Source organism: Amborella trichopoda, chromosome 10 (genome assembly GCF_054954075.1).
Source record: "Amborella trichopoda isolate Santa Cruz 75 chromosome 10, AtrichopodaSantaCruz75HAP2 v2.0, whole genome shotgun sequence".
Classification (NCBI taxonomy): domain Eukaryota; kingdom Viridiplantae; phylum Streptophyta; class Magnoliopsida; order Amborellales; family Amborellaceae; genus Amborella; species Amborella trichopoda.
In genome coordinates this window covers 26,511,827-26,538,419 of record NC_142345.1, presented here as the reverse complement: position 1 = coordinate 26,538,419, position 26,593 = coordinate 26,511,827, and the positions used below count along the sequence as shown (strand labels likewise).

General features: G+C 40.8%; 1 protein-coding gene and 1 long non-coding RNA gene across 4 annotated transcripts in view; both read left to right on the top strand.

Moving 5' to 3' along the window:
- The window catches only part of IM (Alternative oxidase family protein), a 29,345-nt gene extending 11,230 nt beyond the window's left edge, over positions 1-18,115 (top strand). Inside the window, exons 5-9 of the mRNA XM_006829441.4 lie at positions 6,039-6,147; positions 15,299-15,367; positions 17,042-17,113; positions 17,202-17,249; positions 17,710-18,115. Coding sequence (XP_006829504.3) covers positions 6,039-6,147; positions 15,299-15,367; positions 17,042-17,113; positions 17,202-17,249; positions 17,710-17,924 — 513 coding nt within the window. The 3' untranslated portion in view covers positions 17,925-18,115. The remainder of the gene's footprint in view (positions 1-6,038; positions 6,148-15,298; positions 15,368-17,041; positions 17,114-17,201; positions 17,250-17,709) is intronic.
- Positions 18,116-20,422: 2,307 nt separating this feature from the next.
- Positions 20,423-26,302, top strand: LOC110006421 (uncharacterized). Of its 3 annotated transcripts, none has more exons than XR_016042556.1 (4): positions 20,423-22,918; positions 23,926-24,163; positions 24,898-25,180; positions 25,448-26,302. It is a non-coding gene; the product is annotated as an uncharacterized LOC110006421 (long non-coding RNA). The 3 variants fall into 3 exon arrangements; XR_016042557.1 differs by having other exon boundaries at positions 20,483-21,864; XR_016042555.1 differs by having other exon boundaries at positions 20,696-21,019.
- Positions 26,303-26,593: the final 291 nt, after the last annotated feature.

Sequence of the window (26,593 nt, the reverse complement as noted above, 5' to 3'; positions counted from 1 at the left end):
AAATATCTTAATATAGCCTGCATTTAAGAAAGATCATCCTATGTACAACCTATGTGATTTATAAAATAAAAGGAAGAAAATATACACAATTCACAATTAATAGCTTTGATAGTTTCGAGATACCTAATTAAAAACAAGTTACTGTCTTGAAAAAAACCAGATCTTGACGAGACACCAACACCTCATGGATTTCCTTATTAGCTAATGGATTGGGTCGGGTTAACATATAGATAGAAAGGGTGTATTTAACCTCATCACGAAACTAATTTTCCTGTTACAATTAAGGAGGCATGAAAGGGTTATTTTGAAAGGCTGAGAGTCTTGAGAATGGGGCATCTTTTATCCCTCATTATGTTCTTTTCTACTATCACAGTGGAATCCCCTCAGTAGGAATCACAATAAGCGATGGTATGTAGATGGTGATTCATTTGAAATTGTGGATGATGCTATTGTATTTTGCAAAGAAATTGGGGAACTAGGAATGCCATCATAATGTTTTTCTTTTGGGGTGTTTACAAGAGGGAGGTTTGATCCCATATTTCACGCCTCTATAAATAGTGTCTTTACGTTAGGCAAAAGCCACTTGACAAAAGAGAACATGGTGTCTTACCATTAAACAAAGGCCTACTAGACTAAAGAGAAGGGTAATTCAGCTATGTTTCTCTCTAGATAAACTTCCAACCCTTGCCAGTGTATCAAAAAGCGCTAGGCGGGTCCTAGGCAGCTTGGGGGGTCCAGGTCGCCCATCGCCTAGGCAGGAGCCTAGAACCTGGGCGGGCTGCTAGTTGAAATTTGAAAAAAAGTAAAAACCATATCAAATTATTACTAATATAATACCATATTCCAAGTAGAAAAAAAAAAGATAGAAGTTGAGAGGAGAATTTTGATAATCCATATTGTTAAAACAGTAAACTGTAAAACCATACAATTGTAGGTAGGATATAAAAGTCAACACTCAACACTCAACACAAGAAAAATTTAGAAAATATATATTATAACAAAAGTCAACACTCATGACTCAACACAACAATCAACAGACTCAACACTCAGAACCAAGAGGCAAGAGTCTTCAGTCATCGTCATCATCATCAGAAGGAATATCAATAGGGCAAGCCTAATCATATGCATCAGAGTCGAGGCCATCATCATCAGAGTCATCTCCCTCTTCAATATAACATTCGTCCTCTTTTGTTTTTTCTGAATCCGCCTCTTCCTCCTCTACGTCTTTCTACCTTCCTCTTACTAGTTTGTGCAGATGAGGCCCTAGGAATCTTGGCTGCTCTACCATTTTTTTTGTGCTTCTCTGAACTCAAATATTGTATAATTTCCTCTTTGATAGCCTTAGGAACATTTTTACAAGGGGCAACATCCCCCTTAATACCGACAAGGTGTTTTTTAACCGATAAATGCCCCCATTAGTATCCTTTCCACAATAATTACATTTAATACGATTTTTATCACTTGGATTCTAGTTACAACCATACTTTCAATCCAGATCACCACTCCATCTGGAACCTGGAGAAGATACTTCCATAGAACAAGGCTTATTTTCATCTTTTTTTGGTTCTTCAAAATTCAGAAGATGTCTAATCTCATCTCGAACTGCTTCAGGAACCTTTGTACAAGAAGCAACAATACCTCTAACGCCAGCAAGGTGTTTTTTTGAATCGGCTAATACCCGCATTGGTATCTTTTTCACAAAAATTACACAGTATACAATTTTTATCATTTGGTTTTGGGTTGTACCCATACTTCCAACCCAGATCACTTTTTCTAGGAGCAGCAGAAATAGATCTATGACAAGGATTTTATTATTGCTTTTGTTTTACATAACTTATAAATTGCTTAATCTCCTCTCTGATAGCTTCACGAACATTTTAACAAGGGGCAACATCCCCTTTAATACCGGCAAGATGTTTCTTAAACCGGTTTATGCCTCATTTTGTATATTTTTCGTAAAAATTGTCAAACGCAATTTTTGTCATTTGGATTCGGGTTGTATCCATATTTACAACCCGGATCTCCATTTCTGACTAACTCCTGAAGAAGACATCTCACAATAAAACCAGCAATCTAAAAGTTGCACTTACTTTGGTAATTTGGTTGCTTGAACTCCAAACTTTGAGAAACACTTCGATGATTCAATCCAATAAAATGTAGTTTTTTGGAGGTTTCTTTATCTCTAAAAGGATTTATTGGGGGTTTAGGTTTCAAATGAACCTAAAACCCGTATTTATAAACTTTCATATCTTGAAAAAAGCGAAAAAAAAAAAAAAAAAATACTTTTCCACCTCTTTGCGGGGCGCAAGCCCTGAGCGGCCGCCCAGGGATCACCGCCCAGTTTGGCCACCTAGGCCTGGGTGCTGGACCGCCTGGGTGGTCGCCTAGGCGCTGAGCAGTCCGCTTTTTTGAACAATGGCCCTTGCCCTGCCTCATGAAAAACTAGGTGTCTTACCACTAGACTGATGCCTGAGGGACCTTTCTTTCTTTCGAGAGTCCTGTAGTTGAAAATTGATATGTGGAAGGTAGAGTCATGGTATTTGAGTGGATGCGGAGGTTAGTTGTGGGCAATAGCTTATTGAAGTTCTATAGAATTCGTTATGTTTTGGTTACTTGGTTTTTGTGGGAACTGATTTGAGCAACTGTGAAGACTATTATGGAAACTGTCTGGAGAAGCGATATGGAATGGAAAGGGAAGTTTTTATGCTAAGACGACACAGCCCCATTATTCGCTAAGCTTGCTCAATGTAGCAAGAGGACACTCAAGAAGCTTTGAAGGAGTTCTCCTTGCAGGGGGGACTTATGGGGTGATTTGGAGTAGCTGTGGACCCAAGGAGAGCGGGTTTGGCTATCCATCCATTGAGCCTTAGGTCCAGAAACTTTATATGTAGGTATGGGTATTTATGATCTTTCTAATAAGTTTAGCTACGTGCATGCAAATGGTATAGTGAGGCATGAATAAATTTAACTAAGGTGAACAATCAAATTGCAAAAATAGATAATTTTGGATTCTTTGATATATATTTTATAAATTTTAGCATATCTTTTTCTCTAAAATATTTTAATGATTCCATTTCGTTTGTTCATTCTTGTAAGGAATAAATAAACCTTGAAATCTTTCCCAAAGTGGCTTGCTGAAGCATTTCCATTCTTGGCCAAATGAATTTTAGAACAGTCGCTCCCTGTTGCAACTCTTGATTAGCTGCTCATGGACATTTCTATGTCAACCTACTCTGGCTCTTACCCCGGTGTTCATCTCATAGTAACTGTTGGAATGCGTAGAATGTTTCAAACAGCCTGTGTTTTCTTGAGGTGTGGCAAGTTGAGAAGCGGATGTTTCAAAAAGTCATGGAGTTAGAATTTCTCTTTAAGGGTCTTTTCGCCTTTTCATTTAACATTTTATAAAATAATCAATAATGATACCTCCCTTGCTTGAACCGACCTTGTGATTGAGAGGCTTCTTTTGATAATGATGTTTTCCTGCTGCAAAATTTAAATGGACAATAGAGAAGAAATTAGCACTTCTCTAACCAATGAATTTCAGGCCTTTCACGGTTTATTATTGCTTCTGGAATCATTTGATTGACTGGTGCAACCATGGTCTATAGTTGCATAGAACATGAGAGTTTAGGTGTATGGTTCCTCTTAGAATGAGTGGACTTGTAAATACGAAGTTTGGATATTTTATTGAATGTTTTAACCTGTGAATTTAATCCCAGGTAGAGTGTCCTTTTCTTTTGGATGGTTCTCAAGCCTAGGGAGAATGATGGACTCATGGTGGAGAAGTTGAGTGGCACAGTTCGGGTCCTTGGGGTGGCATGATTTGATTTTTGTCATTTAATATTCTGAGTGCATGATTTTTAGTTCAAATGTTTAGATGCTCTTCATGGGAGTTGAATGGATTAACTTTGAAGGGATATGCTAAGGAGTTGATTGGGTTAACTTTGAAGGGATCTATGGGATGATATGCTACACAGACATTATTAGAGCTAGACTGAAGGTTGTTTAAGAGTTTTCTTGCGGGCCAGGATACAGAATGCATATGGAGTGGGTTCTGTTTTCTTTTGTTCTTTATCATCATATAATTGCCTTTTGAAAACCTTGAGAGCAAACAAGCTTCTTAGGCTTCTATTATTTCCTCCTAGACCTGCAACTTGGACTCTTTTGAAATTGATATCCTATGAGTAATGCCAATTTCAGCGGCCATTCAAACATTGCTTCAGATATGTGCTTTTGATCTGCTCATTGACATTGAATCATGGAACAATCCAAACCTATTTTCCATGACTACCTTTTAAAGTGAGATTCAATCTAGATTCCAAAGTTGATATCTGATGCTAGTTCGGACTTGAAATGTTATCTTGGAAATTACATTTTCAAACTCAGATTTAATTGAGAACTTTCGAAGCAAATTCAAGAAATCATAAGTTGTCCACATTATTTGACAATGTGGCTAGGTGACTGAACTCAGACCCTGGCTGTCAGAGTGACTTGGGCGAGTCCACGCCATACCGAACTGCCCAATTATCTCAGAAGAACCTCAAAAAAAAAGGGAAAATTCCTGGAATCTGTAAAATTAGAAAAATTCTTACAAATAAAATAAAAAGATAAACAACATACATAAACATTGATGTTTTTGGCTGAAATTATGTCATAATACGTGATATTTGAAAAAAGTTCTAATCTTGCTCTTTTTTTATAGAATGCAACAACAACTGATTTGAGTGATATCAGCAAAATCGATTATGGAAAATGATAAAACATTGATGTTTTTGGCTGAAATTATGTCATAATACATGACATTTGAAAAAAGTTCTAATCTTGCTCATTTTTGATAGAATGCAACAATAACTGAAATATTACTAGATTGAGTGATATCAGCAAAAAGTAAATCGATTATATGAATTTAAATTGAAGAAAATTTGAAGGTCAAACCTCAAGCTTTGCACTTGGTGCAAACTGATGCCTCTAATCCTTGTCAAAGCTTCCTTAAAGAACCCCAATTGAAATGCCCATGCCATATCTGCGTTTTGAGTTTGGTTTTAGATGATCTAAGCACTTGAAAATTTCGATGAATAATATATCCAAAATGAAAATCTTATAAATCAAAATTTCTTAGTGTTTTTTGTGGGAAAGAAGCTTATGGCTGGACGAGGAACCCAAAAATGGACTTAAGGAACAAATTTTAAATTTCATTAAAGATCTGCCAGACTTACAAACAAATTGGAACTTTTTGAAATTGGGCAAAACCCAGGTTGATATCTTCTACCTCTCAAATCCGTCGAATTTGATATGTCTTTCTTTTCTTTTGATATATGGAAATAGGACTACAGCCAAAATTTAAGCTTAAATTAGTCTTAGAGTCTAGGTGAAAAATGAACATAAAATGCTTCATGGTATGATATTTGGGTAAGTACGCCCTAGTCAGCCCGAGTTTCGCATTACTTGGGCAACTCTATGATACTCCTGCCCGAGTATTGGGCAACTTATATAAAACCCCCCGAGTTGGGGGGTGTTCCTGGGAGCATCTTGAGTGAGAATGAGCCAGCTCGCACGACCTGGCAAACACTGGTTGTCTGTAAAGAAGACTTTTGATGCATGTCCCCATGATGTAATAATAGGATTGTTCATATGACTACTACTTTACATTTTGATTTTATTCATTTTATTTTCTTATGATGTAATAATAAGATTGTTAATATGACTACTAGTTTACGTTTTGCTTTTATTCGTTTTATTTTCTTATTTTATTTGAATACTGCTTTACTTGTTTTAGAGTAATAACTTCAGGCTCATGCAATATCTAATGAGACTGGTTGGAGTAATTATTATGCTTCCTCTTTTTCATTGTCTTAGGTATTTCTCATCTATCTGGCAAACTTGTTTTCTTCTGATGTCTTTCATTTCATCATTTGGTATTACTTTTTACCATTTCGTTGTTGGAGCATTTGGATTATTGTCTGGTGATGAATCTATAATTTCTTAGTCAATGCTTGCATCCAAAACTTGTATTTGATAAATATTTTGTCTGATTTCAGGAATTAGGAGGAAATTCTATGTGGTTTGACCGCCTTCTTGCGCAACATATTGCAATATTTTACTACTTCATGACAGTCATTATGTATGCTGTAAGCGCGAGAATGGCATGTAAGTACAAATGACTAGTAAACATTTTGTCACATTTTAGATGACGTACAGGATTGGCATTCTCATTTATACAGCTTTTCATTTCTGGGACTAAACGGAGCTGTGAACTCGTCTTTGCAAACTATTCAGTACATCTAAGATTTATATGGATCTATAACTTCTTACACTGTTTCTTCCAAGTGTGCTAAAATCTCATTAGATGTAAACAAACACATTTTACCACCTGAATGCTTATAGATGTTATAAAAAGTGAACCATTTAGTGTTTGGACACAATGGTGTCTATAATCCTAGGCATGGTTACGACCTACTGTTTGTGTTGAGTGGGACAACATATACACAAACAGGTTGACAATACTGGTTCCATAGAACTGCAACTTGTCTGGAGCTTTTTAATTTTTTTTCCCCTTATTTTTGTGAGACTTTCCTATGTTTTAACATATCACTCAGTTTTGTCTTCCAATCTCTAAATTTGATCTTCCTTTTTAACTTTGGCTAATGCGAGACTCCTTGCCATTTCTTCTCTCTCCTACGTCCACCAATGAGAATCCTAGTTGTGGAAATACCTCAATGAGCAACTCCAGATTTTGGTTTTGTTTCATTGTCATTATTAATTTTTTTTTTTTTTTATAATGTTAATGTTTGTATAGAAGAAAAGGGTTACAAAATGGTTGTTCCAGGCGACCCAGCTTGTGGGTCCCCTATACAAAAAATAGGTTACCGAAAGGACTAACCCTATACAAAAAATGGGGCTTATATCCGTTGCCCTTTACAGCAGTGTATAGAGAAGGCCAAAAAGGCTTAAAGAAGTCGCCCATTTACAAAAGAAACCAGAGGAGCCGTCCTTTGGTGCCAAAAACTGGGCCCCTGTCTTCTAAAAATCCATCCGTGATGCTTCATGATCCACGGTCTGTGCAAGAGCCCCATCCCTAGTCAGCTGGTCTGCGAGGGAGTTTGATTCCCTCCAGGTGTGCATCCATAAGACGGGAAGATCCCTACATATGTGGGAGATTTCATCAAAGATCGATGCAAGGTACCAAGGAGCAGGGGTGCTGCCAGCAGCCCAAGTTATGATGTTCTTTGCATCTCCTTCTACTAGCAAGGGAAGGTCCCAGCCAGATTGGTATGCTTTGAGTCCCGACAGAAGTGCCAAGGACTCAGCCAATTGAGAATCAGCGTGACCAATGTGAGTTGAGAAAGTTACTAGAATGTGTCCAAGAGGATCTCGGAACACCCCCCCTATGCTCGATGGTCCAGGATTCCCAAGGGAAGACCCTTCAAAGTTAAGCTTGATGTGATTTGCTGGAGGGGGCAACCGATTGTTTGCTCTCACTACCAGGCCCGGTTGGAATTGAACGACATTTTCCCACCTGTGAATTAAGACCGTGGCTGAGATGCCATTGAAGGCATTATGGTTTGTTGCCCAAAAGATCACTGAGGATGTGATTCTATGAAAAAGGGCTGGGACCTCACTTTTTGCACCTCTAAACATCCTGGAGTTCCTCTTAGTCCAAATTACCCATATGCTTGCCGCTATGGCCCTCAATATAGTCTACCTGCGTTGGGCCAAGGAGGGTCCGCAGCGAGGAGAAAGGGACCTGGAATAGAGGTTGGAGTTACCCAGGTCAGACCGAAAAGTCCGAGGATTTTACTCCACAAGCTATGGGCAAGAATGCTGTGAATGAAGAGGTTAGGGTTGGTCTCTTCCTCACAACAGCACATTACACACCTGTTGGGGATTGGGATACCCCTCCGTAGTAGGTGATCTACCATGAGGGTTCTTTCAAAACCCACTATCCAGTTAAAAGCGTGCACCTTCGGTGGGGCAATGGAGGATCACACCTTGAAGACGACTGAAGATGCAGATGGAGGTGTAGAGGGCGGTAGCAGCAAAATCTTGTAAAAAGAAGAAACCGAGAAGAGCCCCGAGGGCGAGGGAGTCCAGATGATTCTATCAGCCCCGGAGTGGGCCAAGAAGGTGGAATGAAGTAAGGAGACCAACGAGGTGAATTCCAGGAATTCGGGATTCAAAAGGGACTGTTTGAAACGAGGGATCCAAACCCTTGGTCCCCCTAAAGCTGAGAGCTCTTCAGCTATGGAGGAGGATGGATTGGAGGCCAAAGAGAATAACAAGGGGAACCTATCCCTCAAGGGGGTGTGACCTAGCCTCGGGTGAAACCGAATATTTTGCTCAAAAGCAGTCAGGGCTGTAGAAAAGGATTTCCATGCCCCAGAAGTTCTGGTGGGTCTTCTGCCCTCTGGCAACCAAGCATTATGTGAGATACAGTATTTGATACGTACCACATTAAACCATAGTAGATTGTTGTGGTTCACTAGGCGCCACCACCATTTGCCGAGCAGAGCAGTATTATGTTTCCTGAAGGTTCTAATCCCAAGTCCTCCCAAATGTTTAAGTTGGTAGACTTTCTGCCATGAAGTGAGGTGAAACTTAGTAGAATCAGAGTCGCCTGACCAAAGAAAATTTCTCATAAGCTGCTCCAAGAGATTGGCTACAGTCGTCGACATGTGGAAAAGGGACATAAGGTAGACCGGAGTATTCGACAATGTAGCCTTTATCAGTGTAGTCCTACCGGCAAAGGATAAGAATCTACCTGTCCAGCCAGCTAAACGTTGATCTACCCTATCTATAACATGAGACTGCTTTCTATTTTTGGGTTTCCCAAAGGCCAACGGCATCCCAAGGTAGGTAGTTGGTAGATTTTCAACTTTGCACGACCACAGGGGTATGAGCTCTCTAGTCTTCGAGGGGGAAAGAGCGACCCCAATCATAGTAGACTTCCCCATATTGCCAGTGGCATATTCAAAACACTTGAGAAAGTTGCGTAAGTACTCGATTTTGAGTAGTAAAGCATCGATGAACACTAGCGTATCATCTGCGTACTGTAGATAGGTAACCATAGGGCCTCTTGGACACTTCTTGAAGCCTGAAAGAAGGTCGGACTGGTACATGCATGAGATAGGACAGCTGAAAACCTCGGCCGAAATTGTAAACAGGAAAGGGGACAGGGCGTCCCCTTGCTTAAGATTCCTTGAGGAAGGGAAGAAACCTCTTGGTGTGTCGCAAATAAGCACGGAGAAGAAGGGATGGATGTAACAGCTTCTCATCCATTTTCTCCATCGGGTCCCAAATCCCATCTTTGTCATTGTTTCATCCAAAAGTAACCAGTCGACGTGGTCATAGTCTTTTTCCCGGTCGATCTTAAAGATGAGTCCAGGTTTTTTGGCAAGGTGTCTGGAGTGGATGCACTCCTGAGTGACGAGGACCTCGTCAAGGATCTACCTTTCTTTAATGAAAGCGCTCTGATTTAAGGAGATCACAAAGGGTAGCACCTCTTTAATCCTAGTGGCCAGCACTTTGGACAGAATTTATATGTTGAATTGATCAAGCTGATTGGTCTGAAATCCTTGGGTTCCTCAGCCCCTCAACCTTGAGGAACCAAAGCGATGAAAGTGGCATTCATCGCTCAGTGGAGGATACCACGATCGAAAAATTCGTCAAAGAAATTGATGAAGTCAGGCTAAGTATCCCAGAAAATCTTGTAAGGGGCAAAAGGGAACCTGTCTTTATGGCGTCCAAGATTTCCTACTCCGTGAAGGGTTTTTCCAACCACTGAGACCAGTGATTAGGTACGGTAAGGAATTGGAGGTCCCCCATCCTAAGCCTCGGTTCAGAAGGGGCTGAATAAAGTTAGTGATAGAAAGAAAGAATAGCTTCTTCAATATCAGCAGGTTGATTGAGAACATAATTTTCCAACTTAAGCGTCGAGATGGAGTTCTCTCTACGCTGACGATTAGCTATTATGTGGAAATAACCAGTGTTGTGATCACCATGGCGCAACCATTTGACCCTAGAACGCTGAAACCAGAAAATCTCTTCGTTTTTGAGGGCAGAGAAGTAGTTAAGTTTAAGTTGGGTCTTGAGGTTGGACTCAGCAGTGGAGAGGCGTAGGGACTCTTCAGATAGATCTAGTGCTTGAATGGTCGATAGAAGAGAGCTTTTAGTTTGACTAAAGTTCGCAGGAATTGTTCTGCTTCAATTTTTGAGGGCAACTATTAGAAGTTGAATTTTCCGTTGGAGAATAAACCCTGCCCTACCCGAGACTAAGGGTGAGAAAAAGTCCTACCATTGAGGGATAAGAGAGGACAAAGAAGACTCTTCCAACCACGCAAGCTCAAAACGGAAAGGTTTAGGGCCCCTGTGAGCCGATTGGGTTTGGAGTGGAATAGGGCAACTAAGTTTTGGGAGAGCCATTGCATGGGATCCTGGTAAGGCATCAGCCCATTACATAAAAGTTAGGAACGTATCGAGTTTGGATATGGTGGGTTGGGAAGAATGATCAGACCACGAGAACAGGTTGCCTTGTAGAGGGATGTCCAGGAGTTCATCACGTAAGATGAAGTCTGAGAAATCGAGCATTCCTTGTGAGATATTAGAGTTGCTGTTGCGCTCGAAGGACCACCTTGTGATGTTGAAATCTCCTTCAAGGCACCACGCCGGGTGGGGAAGATTGGCAACGAGATCCAGTTCTTCCCAAAACTTAGGTCTAAGGGACACTGTATTTAGCCTGTAAATTGCTGTGAATTTCCATGGAAAACCGTCTGAGATTCTTGTGAGGATCGCAATCACTGAAAAAGCCCCAAGGTGAGAAGAGCTGAGGGTGTGTTCAGCTGGGTTCCAAATGACCCATATGCCTCTAGAGGCTCCGGCCGCAACAATAGAAATCCACTGGCAGGGGTGTTGGCCCCAAACCTGGTGGATGAGTTGCAGGGTAGGGATCGGTTGTTTAGTTTCCGTGAGGGCTACGATGGAAGGGTTGTGTTTGGCGCACAAATCCCGTGCTGCAGAGTGCTTGAGGTCTTGTCCTAAACCCCGAACATTCCATGAAAGCAGCTTCATGAGGAACAGTGGGGGTATGACAAAGAGTTAAACCTAGGAGACCTCATAGGGAGGGACTCCTGATCTGAGGGTGGAGAGAAGACCACCACAATTGGCACCGAGTCTTTTTTTTTGTCGTAATTGATGCTGAAGTATAGGTTTAAGATATCTCTATGACCTTTAATCGTTACCTTTAGCATACTCTCAACCTTATCCTTGGGAAAACGGTGGAAAGGCCCCGTCATGACCATGATGTGGGAAGCACATAACCCTTAGGATCTCCTTGTCCTCAGTCAAGAGCATTGACGCAGTTTGAATCCACTGAAGGGGGTGATTGAGAGTTCGGTGACCAAGAGAAGGAAGAAGAGGCAGGTGAAGGCTGAGCGCAAAGGTCGGCGGTGGGGGAGCGGGGTGTCTCAAAAGGATTGCAGGGGTAAAGGTCAATAGGTAGGGTGATGTAGGGTTCCACATGGGTAGAGCCTGAGATGCAGGGGGAGGGGGTGAGAGTGGTCCAAGTGCCAGGAGCGGTAGGCACAGAGGGGTTTGCTGAGAGGGTTCAGGGAGTTGGGGCGAAGACAACTCCCAAGGGAAGGGGTAGGCTGTCGCTTGTTGTGAGGGATCGAAAGCTGCATTGGTCGAAGCAGGGTTGGGGAGAATCTGGACAAGTGGGACAAGGGGGTAACAGTAGGTGACAGAATTGGAGGGGGGGGTGGGAGGTTGGAACCGCCGACGCAAACTCAGGCAAAAGCAGAGGACCGCAGGGGTTAGGGTAGGAAAAGGGTAGGAAGACATCTCTGTCCTTGCATGGCCCAAGAGCGTCAAGTTTGGAGAAAGTGGGGGTAGGGGACTAACAAAGGGGCTAAGGCCTCTAGATCGGGTGGGGTAGGGTCAAGAGACTGGACCACCAAAATCCCAGTAGAGAGGGGAGGCCAGTCCATAGGGGTCGATGAATGGGGTGGCGTCAGAAGAGGTAGAGAAGAGAGAGGGTTTGAGTTGGACAAACCAAACACGAAGGTGTAGGGGGGATAAGAAGGGTCAGGGTGAACGTGGCAGTGATACCACTCCGGGAAGGGGACCTAGCTTGGGGGCGGGGGGCTGGGCATGGAAGACGTGTCAGGGGGGCCCAACGAGGCATGCAGAAAGAAAGGGGGTCCAGTTAGGGGTGGGGAGGGGGAGACAGGGGCAGGTTGAGGGGGTGAGGGTTGGGGTGGAGAAGAAGAGGGAGGAGGTGGTGGAGAGAGAGGATCTTCATCGAAAGGTGAGAGGGCAGGGATAGAGAGAAGGCAAGGGGGAGGAGAGACGGGGAGAGGGAGAAGATGGGGTTGGGTGGAGATGATAGTAGCGGAGAGGGGGTGAGGGGCTCAAGGATGGGGTTAGGTGGCTCAGGGGGCATAGGTATGATAGAGGGACGTGTGTCCTCAAAAGGATTCAATGAAGGGTTAAAATGGGGAGAGGAAAAAGAGGAGAGAGAGAGAGACTGTAGGGACATGTGTCATGACGTTTGAGGTGAAGAGAGGCGGTGAAGGGAGGGACCCGATGACGGGCCCGTGGGCCGAAACAATGGTGGGCCGGCGGGGAGAGGGACTGCCTGATGGTCCAGCTGTATCAATAAATGAAGGCTGCTGAGGTTGGTCCAAAAGATCAGCGTCCACCCGACCTCTTTGCTTGGGCGAGAAGTGAAACCGCCATTCGACTGCAAAGTTGAATTTGCTGGGGCAGGAGAAGATCAGAAAATAGGTGTCACAAGCGGTCGGACAGGTGGAGCGAGAGTGTTGTTGATAGGAGGAACAGGAAGGGGTTCGGCGTGGCCAGCAGCAAGGTGGGCGGCTGCCGTGCTATTGTCTAGCTGCTCCTGTGCTGGTCGCAACGTAGCTCCCGAAGGCGCCAATCCTGCGAGATGTGTGGTCCCGCATTGGAACCTTGTACGCACCTCCTTCCCATGTTCCAAAATCACCAATGAGGGACGCCGCCAATGGTGGTGGCGACGGCCGGGCACCACTCTCCAGTCAGCTGGGTAGGCCTTGTGGGAAGGCTGAGCTGCATCATGGTTGATGAACTGAGGGGATGGTGGAGAGGTCGAAGTCCAAGGCACCCTCACACGAAAGAAAGAGCCTTCCACCTCCAACCAGAGAGGAAGAGGTATGAGATGAGGATCCAAAGCAGTGTTTTAAAATGCGGGATGCGGCCAAAAGTGGTGGGGGGGGCGATGCGGCTCGATGCGGTCCGGATGCGGGTGCATCGCGACGATGCGGTCAATAAATATAAAAAAATTCTAAAAAATCTACAAAAATAAGTTAATCATAGAAAAAATATAGAGGTGATATATGTGATAGTAGGTATTTTAGTTTTAAGGATTAAGTCCAAAAATATTAGCTGTCGGAGATTCTGTATCCACTATCCCTTGGTAGAAACTAGAAACTTGAAACTAGCTTCATAAAAAATTCAACAATCAACAACCATAAGCACAAATTTACAACCACAAACTTCAATGTTACAAAATAGTGATACTACAAGCCAAATGTCCATGTCTCCATAAAGATTAAAGAGTTTTGAAGTCAAGCTCAATTCTTTTGTCACAAATTCACCTTAACTTCCCCAAATTAGCCATCAAAAGCATCAAATCAACATCCAAGTATCAAACAACCGCAAAATCGAAGATTTGAATGAAAAACAAATTCTGCCTAATATTTTTTTTTGCTCGATTTGATAAAAAAAAAGCTACAAAAGTGGCTGTAAATCATCGTATTTTCATCCTAACTTCTCCAAATTAACAATTAAAAGCTCCAAATCAACATCCACGTATCAAACAACCGCTAAATCAAAGATTTGAATGAAAAAACAATTTCCGCCTGTATATTTTTTTTTTTGCTCGATTTGATGAAAAAAGCCACAAAAGTGGCTGTAAATCATCATATTTTCACCTAACTTCCCCAAATTAATAATCAAAGGCATCAAATCAACATCCAAGTATCAAATAACCGGCAAATCGAAGATTTGAATGAAAAAGAAATTTCTGCCTAATTTTTTTTTGGCTCAATTTAATCCAAAAAAAGCCACAAAAGTGGCTGTAAATCATCGTTTAAGGGGTTTAATACCCCCCCAAACTGTTTCCCCCATTTTTGGATGGTCAAAAAGACCATTTTGCCCCTCCTCGAGGGGCACAATCGAAAACAATTTCGACGGAAGTGTGAGATGCGATGCGGCGCATATGCGGCCGCATAGCTCAAAATCGCATATGCAGTCAGTTCAAATGCGTAGCCCACTGCATATCGCATGATGCGGCGATGCGGCCACATTTTAAAACACTGATCCAAAGTTACAAGTGGCAAGTGAATCCCTAGATAGGAATTCAAAGGATTTCCTTGAAGGTGTAGCTGTGCTCCCTTGAAGGTGGGCAGAGAATCCGAACCGAGATCCCTAAGGGCACTGGCTTCTGAAGGGAAGTTGAAAAGGATGGTTCTGTTACTGAGACGGAGGCACCTCAGGTCCTGCTCCCCCCAAAGGCTTTGACGCCATTTTTTCGATTGCCCTGAAATCATCTCACCTGGGTTGAAAGAAGCCTACCAAGGATGAGCGAAGTTTGAGTTTGAGGGTAGTAGAGATGTCATCCGGAATAGGAATGGTTAGCTGGACATAAGGAAAGGGGGGGGGTTCGCTACCTCAGCCGGACCGCCGACGGGCTTAGAAAGCACCGCTTGTGCGTAGGTGGGATTGGGGGATGGAAGACCAGAAGGTAGAGCCTAGGAAGTAGAAGGGGGGAGAGAAGTAGAAGATGAATGCAACTGGGTAGAAATGGGAGGGGGAGGAGGAGGGGCAGAGGAGGTTTCAGCCAGAGAGGTGCGAGGGTACAGTCTGTAGATTTTGCTCCAGTCGGTGGGAGGACTCCACCTCTTGGGAGGACGACACTTGAACCTACTCATCTGGGGATTTGCTCTTAATTACACTCTTGACTCTTGAGCAGTTTCTTCTTGATTTGGAAAACTATTATGATTATTTTCAACATGATGATCGTAATATTGATTTTGGATTATTGCACACCTCCAAGTTGTCTTTTGATAACTGTTGTAATTTTATACAGGTTTTTTTCGTCATTTTTGGAGTAATCAAAAGTAAACTAGCTCGTTTTCTTAGTATTATCTAGAGGTGGTTCCTTCTATTACCTTGAAATTGCAATGTTGAGTGAATATAAGTGCTCATTGATTGAGATTATAAAAATTGGTATGCTTTCTTTATTTTATTCATCTTATGTTTGCAGATCACTTTTCTGAATGCGTGGAAAAACATGCATATTCAACATATGATAAATTTATCACATTAAAGGGAGGTGAGCATGAATTCTTTCAGCATGGCCTTTATATTTCAGTTGTAGGTTCTGCATCCAGCTGTCCGTTACCAAAACTATAATAATGGTAAATATTATCCTTGCCAGGGGAATTTATTATGTCAAGATTTTATTAAATTTAATTTTTCAGACAAGTTGTAAGAAATGTTAGCTAGATACAAGTGTTGTTGGGAGAAAGGTTTGATGATGATGATGGTAATGATTGCATTACTAAGATGACCTAAGAGCAACTTAGGACTCGCTTGGGTAAGACTTCACTTGGCAACTCAGATCACTTTTGTTAACTACACAAGCATTGACCCTGGATATGACATACCAAGTTCTTGAGTCATATTGAATAGGGTTAAAATCTCTCTCTCTCTCCCCCAGTGAGCACATAAGGATTCTCTCTCTCTCTCTCTCTCTCTCTCTCTCTCTCTCTCTCTCTGTGCACTGATACACCAATAACCCAACCAAAGCCACAGACATCGGACCCATGAACTATCAGAACACACCCATTTTGGTTCCCAAACCCAAACCACTGAAACCCAATCTCTGCAACTTCCAACACTCCAGGACTTGGCCTCCGGACAGTCTTAAATAGAGAAGCTGCCGTGGCCCCAAAAGCCTTAAAGTCAAAACCCAATCTCTGCTCTTTCAGAATCATTCAAAACCTGATTTCTTTTTCGAGATAAAAATCAAAACCGAATGTGTAGAATTTCAATGTTCATAGAAAAAAAGCAAGGATTTCAAAGAGTTGATTCAGAGGACCAAAATCATAAAACCCTGGAACCATAGGTTGGGCTTCTTCACTAACAAATCCCAGGCGGATAAAGAAGAGCTGTGAGAGGAAAAAGAAAATGGAGAAAGGATAGACCTGGTCAATTTTCTTTGCATATCCTTCTTCAATTTTTACCCAGTCAAATGCACTGTTATTATTCTCAAACTCAAGAATGGCTGTAATCATAGAGGGCGAAGCTTTGCTGCATTATGATAGAGAATGGAGGGGGCACATGATGCCTTGTTTTGGAGAGAAAGAGAGATTCTAGAGAGAGAGAGAGAGAGAGAGAGAGAGAGAGAGAGAGAGAGAGTTTCTTAAAATGTGGGTTTGCTCATGATGTTCATCTCTGTCTGCTCCTTTTTCTCTCTTGAGTGGTTGGAGAGTTCTAGAGAGAGATGGTTTATGGAGGGTTTGGGTGCGATGAGTAGTAGCGGCCCCAGCGAGTTTTGGAGATAAGAAAAAGGAGGTGGGACCTCCTTTTTTTTTTTCCTTTTTACTTTTCTGTGTTTTGTTCTCTTTTCTGCTACTGAACATCCATTTTACAAGGGCATCCATACATGCCACATACTTAAATTTTTAGCTTTCAACGTTTACAACAAATCATCAAAATGCCCCCAGATCATGGTATGGATGGAATATAGAGGCGCCCTCAGTCGTGTGCAAGAAAGCTCGTTTGTGTAGGCTTGTGTGTCAGTATTTTTATTTCACCTTGTGGATGATTTAAGAATCCCCTTAAAAAATGTGAGCTTGATGTACTTGTCTGGATGATTTCAGAATTTAGCTCGTTGAAATTTAACCTCTCTCTCTAGTAACAATTTGGGATATCTCATACAGAACTAAGATTCCTGCATAATGCACGAGTTCATTTTGCATGCATGTTAACTAACTTTTTGCAGAAGAGCTGAAAAGCTTGCCTGCTCCAGAGGTTGCCATTAAATACTACACAGAGGGGGACCTTTATCTGTTTGGTCAGTACATTTAATGTTTGACTGCACCTTCCCTCAAACCTTAATCCATTGTTTTTTCTTAACTTTCTTGCCTGCTTCCTTTTTGTAGATGAGTTTCAGACAAGCCGAGCACCATGCACTCGCCGACCAAAAGTGGGTGAGTGGAAAATCACTCGGTGATTCCGTATTTCTTCAATCAAAATTTGTTGAGTTCCACCTTGATCTTTTCCAGCCCGGCAACTGAGATTTTCTGTTTGGCTGCTTTCAGTACATTCTAGCTTTTATGAATGGGAAATATACTATAATCCATTCGACTGTGGAAACCATTTACGCTCATCATTAGCCAATGAAATGATAGACAATTATGAAAGAGTGGATCTTGCCACAATGGTAAACAACCCCAACGGTGGTCACACTCTTTTGATTGTCATCCATCTCATGGGATGGTGAGACCCAATGTGGTTTAACATAGTCCATTTGATTGTAGTGTTCTTTTCCTTAATGGCTTGTCAAATAAAATCATCTTTGATGGAATAAACTATGATTAAAAACAAGAGAGGAACAAAAGAACTGATGGGAAGCATTCCTGATTCTTTTTTTTTTGGGGAATGTTTCAGAGAATTTGTATGATGTGTTTGTGAACATCCGAGATGATGAAGCGGAGCACTGCAAGACGATGAAAGCATGCCAAACACATGGAAATCTCCGCTCTCCACACTCTCAGCCAGCCACCACACGAGATGAATCAGGCTGCCCCCTCTCTGAAGCAGACTGCGAAGGCATTGTGGACTGTATAAAAAATTCTGTAACCCCAGTTAATAAAACAAAATGAGAGGAGAAATTGTGCAGAAAATGAGTTATATACAAGTCACAGTTTAGCCAACGGGCCTCTTAAAAAAAAATGTATCACTACTGAGCCTTGCCAGCTCCTGTGATTGAACTGACTGTTCGGATTTTGGGATATGTGGTTCTCAAGTATCTGGACCATCCATTCTAATCAAAAGTTGCTTTACAGGTATGGAATATCCCAGATGCACAATGCCCAAATGTTTATATTTTGGCAGTTGCAATTTTTATGATCTCCTAGAATGAATAGCATCTAGACTAATTTCTATGTACAACGCTAAGAGTAAGTCAATTATGATCAGAAGATGATGAAAATTTACTCATTTTGAGGGGCATGGAGCATGGCACTTTGCAGTGCATCAAGGCCTGAAATAAAATCATCATAGCTAATGGGTAACTCTGAAAAAGAGAAAAGTCATTAGGTGCTTCAGGAAATAATAATTCACCATAAAAGCATTTTCTGAAAATCCTTCGTAATAATACGGTTTCTTCACCATAAAAGCATGCCCCTGAAAGCCTTTGTAATTAAGTAGGGTTTCTTCTCTGAGGGCTGGAGTTTGCGTGGGATCATCCCTTGCAATTGACATGCATTAAACGAAGAGAGGCTTGTGGAGAATGTACAGATGGCAATTCTTCTTTATGTGGGAAATCGAAAAGTATCTTACCAATGGCCCATGCAGTTTTCTAGGAGGCTTGTGGAGAATCTACGGAAGGCAATTCTTCTTTATGTGGGAAATCGAAAAGTATCTTACCGATAGCCCTTGCAGTTTTCTAAGGGTGGTTTTCCAAAGTTTATGGCACCTTCAAGGATAATTTTTTTTTACATGTCTGTCTTTGATTCTCATCCTGCTTTAGTGGCACGTACAAGTGCCACCTTCAAACAAAATTAGGCGAAGTTGTGAAGATTGAGGGCCTGTTTGGATGACAGATAATCCTGTAAGGACATTATCTTACCGAAAATTAGTACATGGATAATATTATTTATGTAATTATTTAAATGTTTTTACAATTCAGCCATTTTTAGCTGTTTCAGGCTAAAGTAGGATTTTCAGCAATTATTTTGAATAAAGTAAAAAAATTTTTAAAACTAAAATTATATGTAAACTTATGTACTAGTTTATCTCATATAATTTTATGAGGGACACTGTCAAACAACTGATAATTAATTATCATAATAATTTTATTGAAACAATGAATTATCAAAGAACGAGTATATTCTATAAGTCTAATATAAGACTATTTAAGTAGAAGCTGGGACTGATCTACAGCCTTAAACTAAGCATATGACTATCAAACAGATCTGTAACCATGATAATAAGAAAATATATGTCCAAATTGGCATTTTTGTACATCTAAAAGGCACTTCAGGTGGGATGGGCCTACACCAGAGTCTGAAGTATAAAATGGAGCCTAATTTAGATGGTCATTCGGGATGGTGGTAAGATATTGCCCACGCCTAGTTCAACAAAAAATTCAGACCAATGCGGTCTTGCATGAAGGAACATAGCAAATATGAATGAGGATCAATAAGGTCCCCAAAGCGTGATATGAGATCTTGAGGTATTAGAGATTTCAAAATTTCATGCATAAAACCTCAGTGTGTTTTTACTTGAGGTCCTCCTTTTAGGAATGGAAAAATAGTAAGGTGCACTTTCTTCCTACTCTGTCAATAGATAAACACACCCCTGATTGCTAGCCATCCTTCATACCCTTCGAGACTGGCTCATCGTTTTCGGTATCCCTTTTATTGCATCGGATTTACATAGTCTTATTCGACATGGCAAGTTATTGTGGCCTCTTAAGTAACTGCAATAAGCTAGAAGCTACCTGAGAACCTGAGATTTAGAGTAAAGAAAACACGACACAATCATCCCTAACAAGCTGCTATTCAAAGTTGGTGACCTGCATCTCAATTACGAAGTATTGAAGTGGTTGACAAAGTTTTATGGCCTGAACAAAAAAAAACCTTTAGGAAGACCCATGGTCCAGAGTTAACAGAAGAAAGAGAACATTCAGAGTGGGGTGGGCTCCCCAGAGGACAAAGAGCCAAAGAATGGAGATGGAAGTGCTAAGGAAGCCCAAGAGGCAGTGGGAATGGTTGAAGTTGGACGATACCACAGCTACCAGAAATGTAGAAATGGCTCAAAATGATGCCTCTACGGAGCATAATTGGGGCTGCAGAGGGAGGACAGTGCCTTCTCAGGCCTATGCAGCGATGAATCAGCCCATGCCTGATTCTAAACCAAGCTAAAGGCAATAACATTCTGGGAATAATTTTGGGTTCAAATTCAACATTTCAAAGAAAGGATTATTGGTATGGTGCCAGTATCCGCCACTAATTTGCCGTCCCTCTAAAAAAACTCATTAAGTGGCACGTGAACTCTGGGACACATCAATGAGAGATTAAAAGGCGGGGCAATCCAACGGCACCATCAAACAGCCAAGATGAGAGCTCCATATAGTAGCCAAATCTAATGGCTCATCTGGGTAGCAAAGGACAAAATCTAACAGCTTTTAGGTCGGAAAAGATTGATGGGTTTCTGCAAGCCAAGTGGAAGTCAGAGGCCCAAAATTGCTTTGAAGAAGGTTTTGATAGAGATCAATAGTAGATATTCTTCCTGACAAATCCTCTTCTTTTTCTAGTTCTACCAGCCATCCTCTCAACCACCACCAACCTGGGGGGTTGGGGTTGGGGTGGGGTGGGTGCATACTCCATTCTTCCATCCATCTTTCCTCTTTCCGTTATGTTATTACCTCAGGCTCGAAACTTCCCCTTCCCTTCTGTTAGAAGAGAATTTTGCACTTTTCCCAACTAAATTCACCTTATAAAGATCCTCTAAGACAAAAATAAATCTTCCGAACCACCTCTTATCCCTATGCTTTGAAACAAGGAAACCCTCCCTCTTTTTTGATCCTGCCCAAAACTCATTCAATCATTATTCATTGAGAGGTCAGAAATATATCTCTCTTCAACATAAAGAGATTGAACATTCATTTGATCTTGATCCTTGTGGAGTGGAAAAGGCACTATACTGGATCTGCATGGACTTCCTGATAATACCCATAAATGACCTGTTTTGGGTAAGAGATAACATTACCATTTCCCATTAATATAGGAGCTTATGTACCATAACCTTCTCCCACTTTTGAATTGTCGAAACGAGAACTCTATGTGAGAGTAGAAGCTCCAGAAGGGGAATTAAAGATTTTTCTTATGATATTAGTGTTTTTCCTTGGAGATGGAAAGTTTGTCCACCTGGTCTTATCAATTTGCAAATTCTTTCTCTGCTATTTAAGAATGAAATTAGCTGATATCAGTACGATACTAGTTAGTATGGATATTATTATGGGAGAAATTGATTGTTGAAATAATAATTGACAAGTCCTCTCAAACCTCAATCCCCACAAGAGGCAGTTTGATCTAAAAGGTTGTTGCTCAGTTTCCTCCTTTTCGGTGATCCACCAACCCATCCCCCATCCTCGACTTTACAGGTAATCAACCATTTGGATGTCGCCCCTCTTTATTTTGCCATGCTTAAAGATCCCTCCAAATCCTCATCCAGTGATCCCCCACGTGCTCCAAGGACAATATGCAAATTTTGTGAGATGTTTGAAGCTTTGGACATCTATATGATGCGCCTCTTGATGCAATTTTAGAGGTCTGTAGAGAAAATGCGAGAAGAATAAAGTTGGCAGAAGAGAAATCAAACCATCACAAGGAAAGAGGATGCAAAGGCAAGGGTTGAGGTAACAGAGGGCCAGACAACCTTGTCTGTCTAACAAACCATGACCATTTCCTCAAAGAAACAATGACTCGAAGTGCCCATTTGTGCTGAAAACCGCCCAACCACCAGGCCAGCACGGGAGGGCACTCGTCATGAATATCTTGTCTTGGAATGTCCAGGGACTTGGGTACATAGTGTGAGGTTAGTTTTGTATCTGATTAAAAAAAAATATATAGGCTAGACATCCTTATGCAGCAAGAGACCATGCTCTTATTTCTAGATCAGCACTAAGGTCATTCAATCTGGGGTAGAGACCAGTAAATTCTTTTGGCATCCTGAATTTTGGCAACTGGAGAGGTATTTGGGTAATCAGATATTATAGGATCCAGAAGTGCTACATGGGCCAGATTTTATTTCAGGGGCATGGGTAGCTTTAATTTTGATTGATAGCTTTATTTTTGATTGAATTGCCCCACTGAAGTTTTAGCTTGATTTTATCTTATGTTTACGGCCATAACTTGGCCCTCTGAAAAGAGGAAAATTTAGTAAGAACTTAACATCATCTGCTTTGCAGGTTTTCTTCCTAAATGTATAGGGCAGGTCCCTTGAATCTAGTACTTTACAAAGACTTACCCCTTTCTTTCACTTCTTTTAATTCTTTTATTTGGGATAACGATCTTATTTATTCCCATTCGACAAGGAAGACACGTAGGTTATCAAAATGTAAGCCTTTGATTCTTGCCCTCTTCATATTCTTCCTTTTCAACTTCCTTCCAAAGACATGCCCTACTTTTTAGACATTACCCCGCCCATATGGCCCATGCCTATTCAGATTTGACTAGCCTGGTTAGAGGAAAATTCCTTGCCTGATACATTCAGTCTAGTCCGCTATGCAATGGAAGTTCTAGGGTGATGGGGCTTGAGACTGTGTAGGGAATTACAAGCAAAAAAAAGAAAAAAAATGAAAGGCATGGAAGAGAGGTAGTGTTGGAAAATCTTTTGAGCTCTAATTCAAAACCCCTTTTTTAGTTCTTCATTTGGTAATAGTGAGTAAATATACAAAATCTAGGGACAAACAAACATTTCCATGGCCTCCATGTTTTCTCTCCACCAAAAAAAGGTTTCCTCTCAGCTTTTTCTCATGAGCTTGTTTGCCAGGATGAATGTAGGTCATCCTCTTCAATAATTTTTGTTTAAGAGGTTCTGAGCCATGAACTAATGCTGGAGAAATGCTCAACATACGGGATAGCACATGGTAATATCAATCCTTTACTCGATCAGAACTCCTTGTGTTTTAATATGAGCCCCCATTGCTACTTGAACCGCATGTTATAGACGTATAAGAAATGAACAAATTTAATGTTTGTGATATGTACGAGAAAAAAAAAAGAAATCCTCAGATTAGCTAACTTGAAAATTTAATAGTTCAAGTCGGGAGACTCCACTGATGATGGGCACTACATGATGGCATACACTCGCTAAGTTCCCATTTTATAGTTTGACAAACACCTATAGAAGCACATTTTTTTGTTCTTGCTCTTAATGAATGCAGTTTCCATGCCTAGGCTTTATGAAAACAAAGTAAAACCTCATCTTGTGTCACTACACATCAGAGCTTGGTCTCTCTCACTCATAGGAAGGTATGCCCCCACTCTCTCTCTTCTTTATGTTCTTTTCTCTTTCTTTTAGGATTTAAAATAATTTATTATTAAAAGGGGCACGCCCAAGCCATGTAGAGTGGCGCTCCATGCTTGGTAAACCTAAACCCTTATGGTTAAAAGATTCCCCTCCTGTGCTCCAATATGCTTTCATTATTGTGTAAGGATTTTTGCCGAGGCTTCTCGAAATATAAGACAAAGTTAGAACCGAGATCTCGTGCACCATCAGTAGAAATAATTTGGTGTGGGGCATAGGAAGTCCTTAGGGTAAACTGAGGCATGGTATTTGGTATTTTAGTGGCTTCATGTTTCTTGATTCAACTTCATACATTTTGTTGATTTTAAAGAATTGTCATGGTTTGCAAGAGATGATCCTAGATTGTATTAATATTTATTTTATGAATTAAAGTTGTAATTTTGGGCACTTGTAAGTGTTCTAGCCGGTATGAATAAAAGAAAGAAAAAAAAAATTTTAAATGTATATACTTGGCTAGATTATGTTGTTTACCTTGCATTGGTATCAAAGCCAGATCCCTTTTTGCCATATTACTTTTGTTTTTGTTTTTTGTTTTTTAATTATTTTTTTTTGTGACTTTTGAATCAGAAATATGAAAGCCAATGGCTTTGTGAAAAAGTGAAGTACCTTTGGAAGAATTTCTGAAGTACCTTTGGAAGAATTTCTAACATCTGGAGGCATGCTACAAATTAGGGCTTTTTGTGTTGGTTTGGCTCACTGATTGGACCAAAGGATGAGGAACTTTTCTTATATTTTGTGGTTTTGAGAGTAGTATCTCCCTGGGAGATCATGTGGGCATTAAAAGTTATGGAATCATCATTGAGAGGTACCAGTTATGATTCCATAGAATACAAGAACTGTGTACTATGTTTTGTGATTTTTTTCTAACAACTAAATAGTTTTATTTTTGGAGGGGATTTGACTAATATTCACCCATTTTGAGTCCACTTAAAAAAAAAAAATTGATGGAAAAACCCCCAGTTGTTTGAGAGAGTTGATTATTTTATTGAAGGGTGCTCAAACTTGCATTTTTTTGTAGCAAAGATTGTTTATGTGACGTGAATGTCACGTTTTTATATTCCTTCTTATTAGTTAGTTTTTAGGGCCATACATTCCATTTTGAATTTATTTTATAATAAAAAAATGTGAGATGAGGAACTCCATGGGCATTAAGAGAAAAAATTGTTTCATTAGAGAAGGGTCATATTGACTTTTTGTAATCTTATATGGTTTTTATGTAATGTGAATGTCTTTATTTTATATGCTTATTGAATAGAGTGAGTTAAGAGAGATTGTATCTTTTGCAAGGGATTTTCACCTTCTATTATGCAGTAAATCAAAAGGTGTTATTGTTAAGTCACAGATTTATACTCCCCTAAATGATGAAAGTCTTTTTAGGCTCATTCTAAGTTTTTATAGTGTGCTATGAGTATACTTTATGACATTAAAGTTAGAGAGAGGTCATGTAATGTTGGGGAGATATGATACCCTATGTGAAGGGTGCTGAATTTGGAAACTACAAATTACATGTTATATTTATAAAATGCATCTTGGTTTTAGGTGATGAACGGCGTCTGTAGAGAGATTGGTGGCAGCCTAAAACCCCAAGATCAGAGGCAAAATCAAAAGTGTTACCTTTGGAGTGATGGCATGAAGAATATTTCCTCATTTTGGAGTGAGGAAGAATATGAAAGCTGAAGAATTAGAAGCTTCTCTAATATTGCAGATAATGACCACGTGGTTCTCCATAAGTTGTGTGCTCTTCCAAGACAACAAGAGTTTGTCAGAGCAAGTAAAAGCAATGATCAAAGGATGCATGGTACCACACTATATGGCTTGAAAGGTATGAAATCTATCCCACATTACATGGTTAGATCATATAGGGAAAGAGGATTCTATAAATTATAGGGAAAATTACAAAAACCCCACCAATATACACTATCTATTCAACTTGCCGCCATCCAACTTTATTCTCTCACCTTTTTCCCATTAACAACTTATCTTCGCAAAACCCCCCCAACCCAAAAAGAACTAAAAAAAAAATCTAAAATACCCTTTTTCACATGCCTTTTATCTCTCTCTCTCTCTCTCTCTCTCTCTGGCAACAAAGACAACGCGCGGTGATATGAAAACTTGCTTCGACGGTAGCCCTTCTGGAGCTAGGGCACTTCGACGGTTGATTACGTCGCTCTGGTGGTACAAAAACGCTCTCCGACGATACAGACATTCGCTCCGGCAGTACACCTTCTGGAGCCACAGCGCTCCAGTAGTGTGGTAGTTGTCTCTGGTAGTAAACGAATTTGCTCCGGCATTACGTGATCTTGCATCGGCAGTACACCTTTTGAAGACATTTCGCTTCGGCACTCTATGAATGCGCTTCGACAGTTGGGACGTTGGAGCCACAGCATTTCGACAGTGCATTAGGGCGCTCCGGCAGGGTTTTCAGTGCTCTGGTCGTTGATGAAGGCGCTCTAGTGGTACACCTTCTAGAGCCACACGACAGTACCTATTATGATATGGTAATCATTACAAAGCGCTGCGGCAGTGTTATTCTACGCTCCGGAAATACGCAACTTAGGACTGCCATTTGAATTTTTTTGTATGGGAAGGGAATTTCCGTCCAAAACATAACAACTTTTTACCTTGGGGGGTTTTTGCGAGGAAAAGTTGTTGTGGGGAAAAAAGTGAGAGGAAAAGTTGGCTGGGGGGTAAGTTGCGTAAATAGTACATTTGGGGGTTTTTTTTGTAATTTTCCCTAAATTATAACCATTTTGAGTTTAACTTGACCTTATACTTCTTTTGATTATATCTTGGTTGGTTTTGTATATATGTATGGAAAACAAAGACATTAGTTGATAGGTACTACAAGTTTGAAAGAGCTGATTTTGAATACCCTTTAATATATGTACCTTCTTGTACTTGAGTGAGCTATTAAACACAAGGGGATGTGGTTTTAGTGTTTTGATCAAGATCTGTGGCCTAAGTATTAAACACCAGAGATGGGTATGACTCATTTCATTATGGAGCACAAAGGCATGGTTGCACCCATTTGTATGTTTTGACAGAACCCGGTCTTGTTGTTTGTCCTCTCGGTAATGTCCAGTGATATGGAGTATTGCATGTGATGAGGATCTCATCTTAGGCTCTTCAAATTGCCAAAAAAATATGCATTTTGGATATTTGTCGGGTTTTGATAAATATCTATTTAGTCATGCTTTTGTTTTGGATAAAACCATAGATGGATTTTATGACTCTT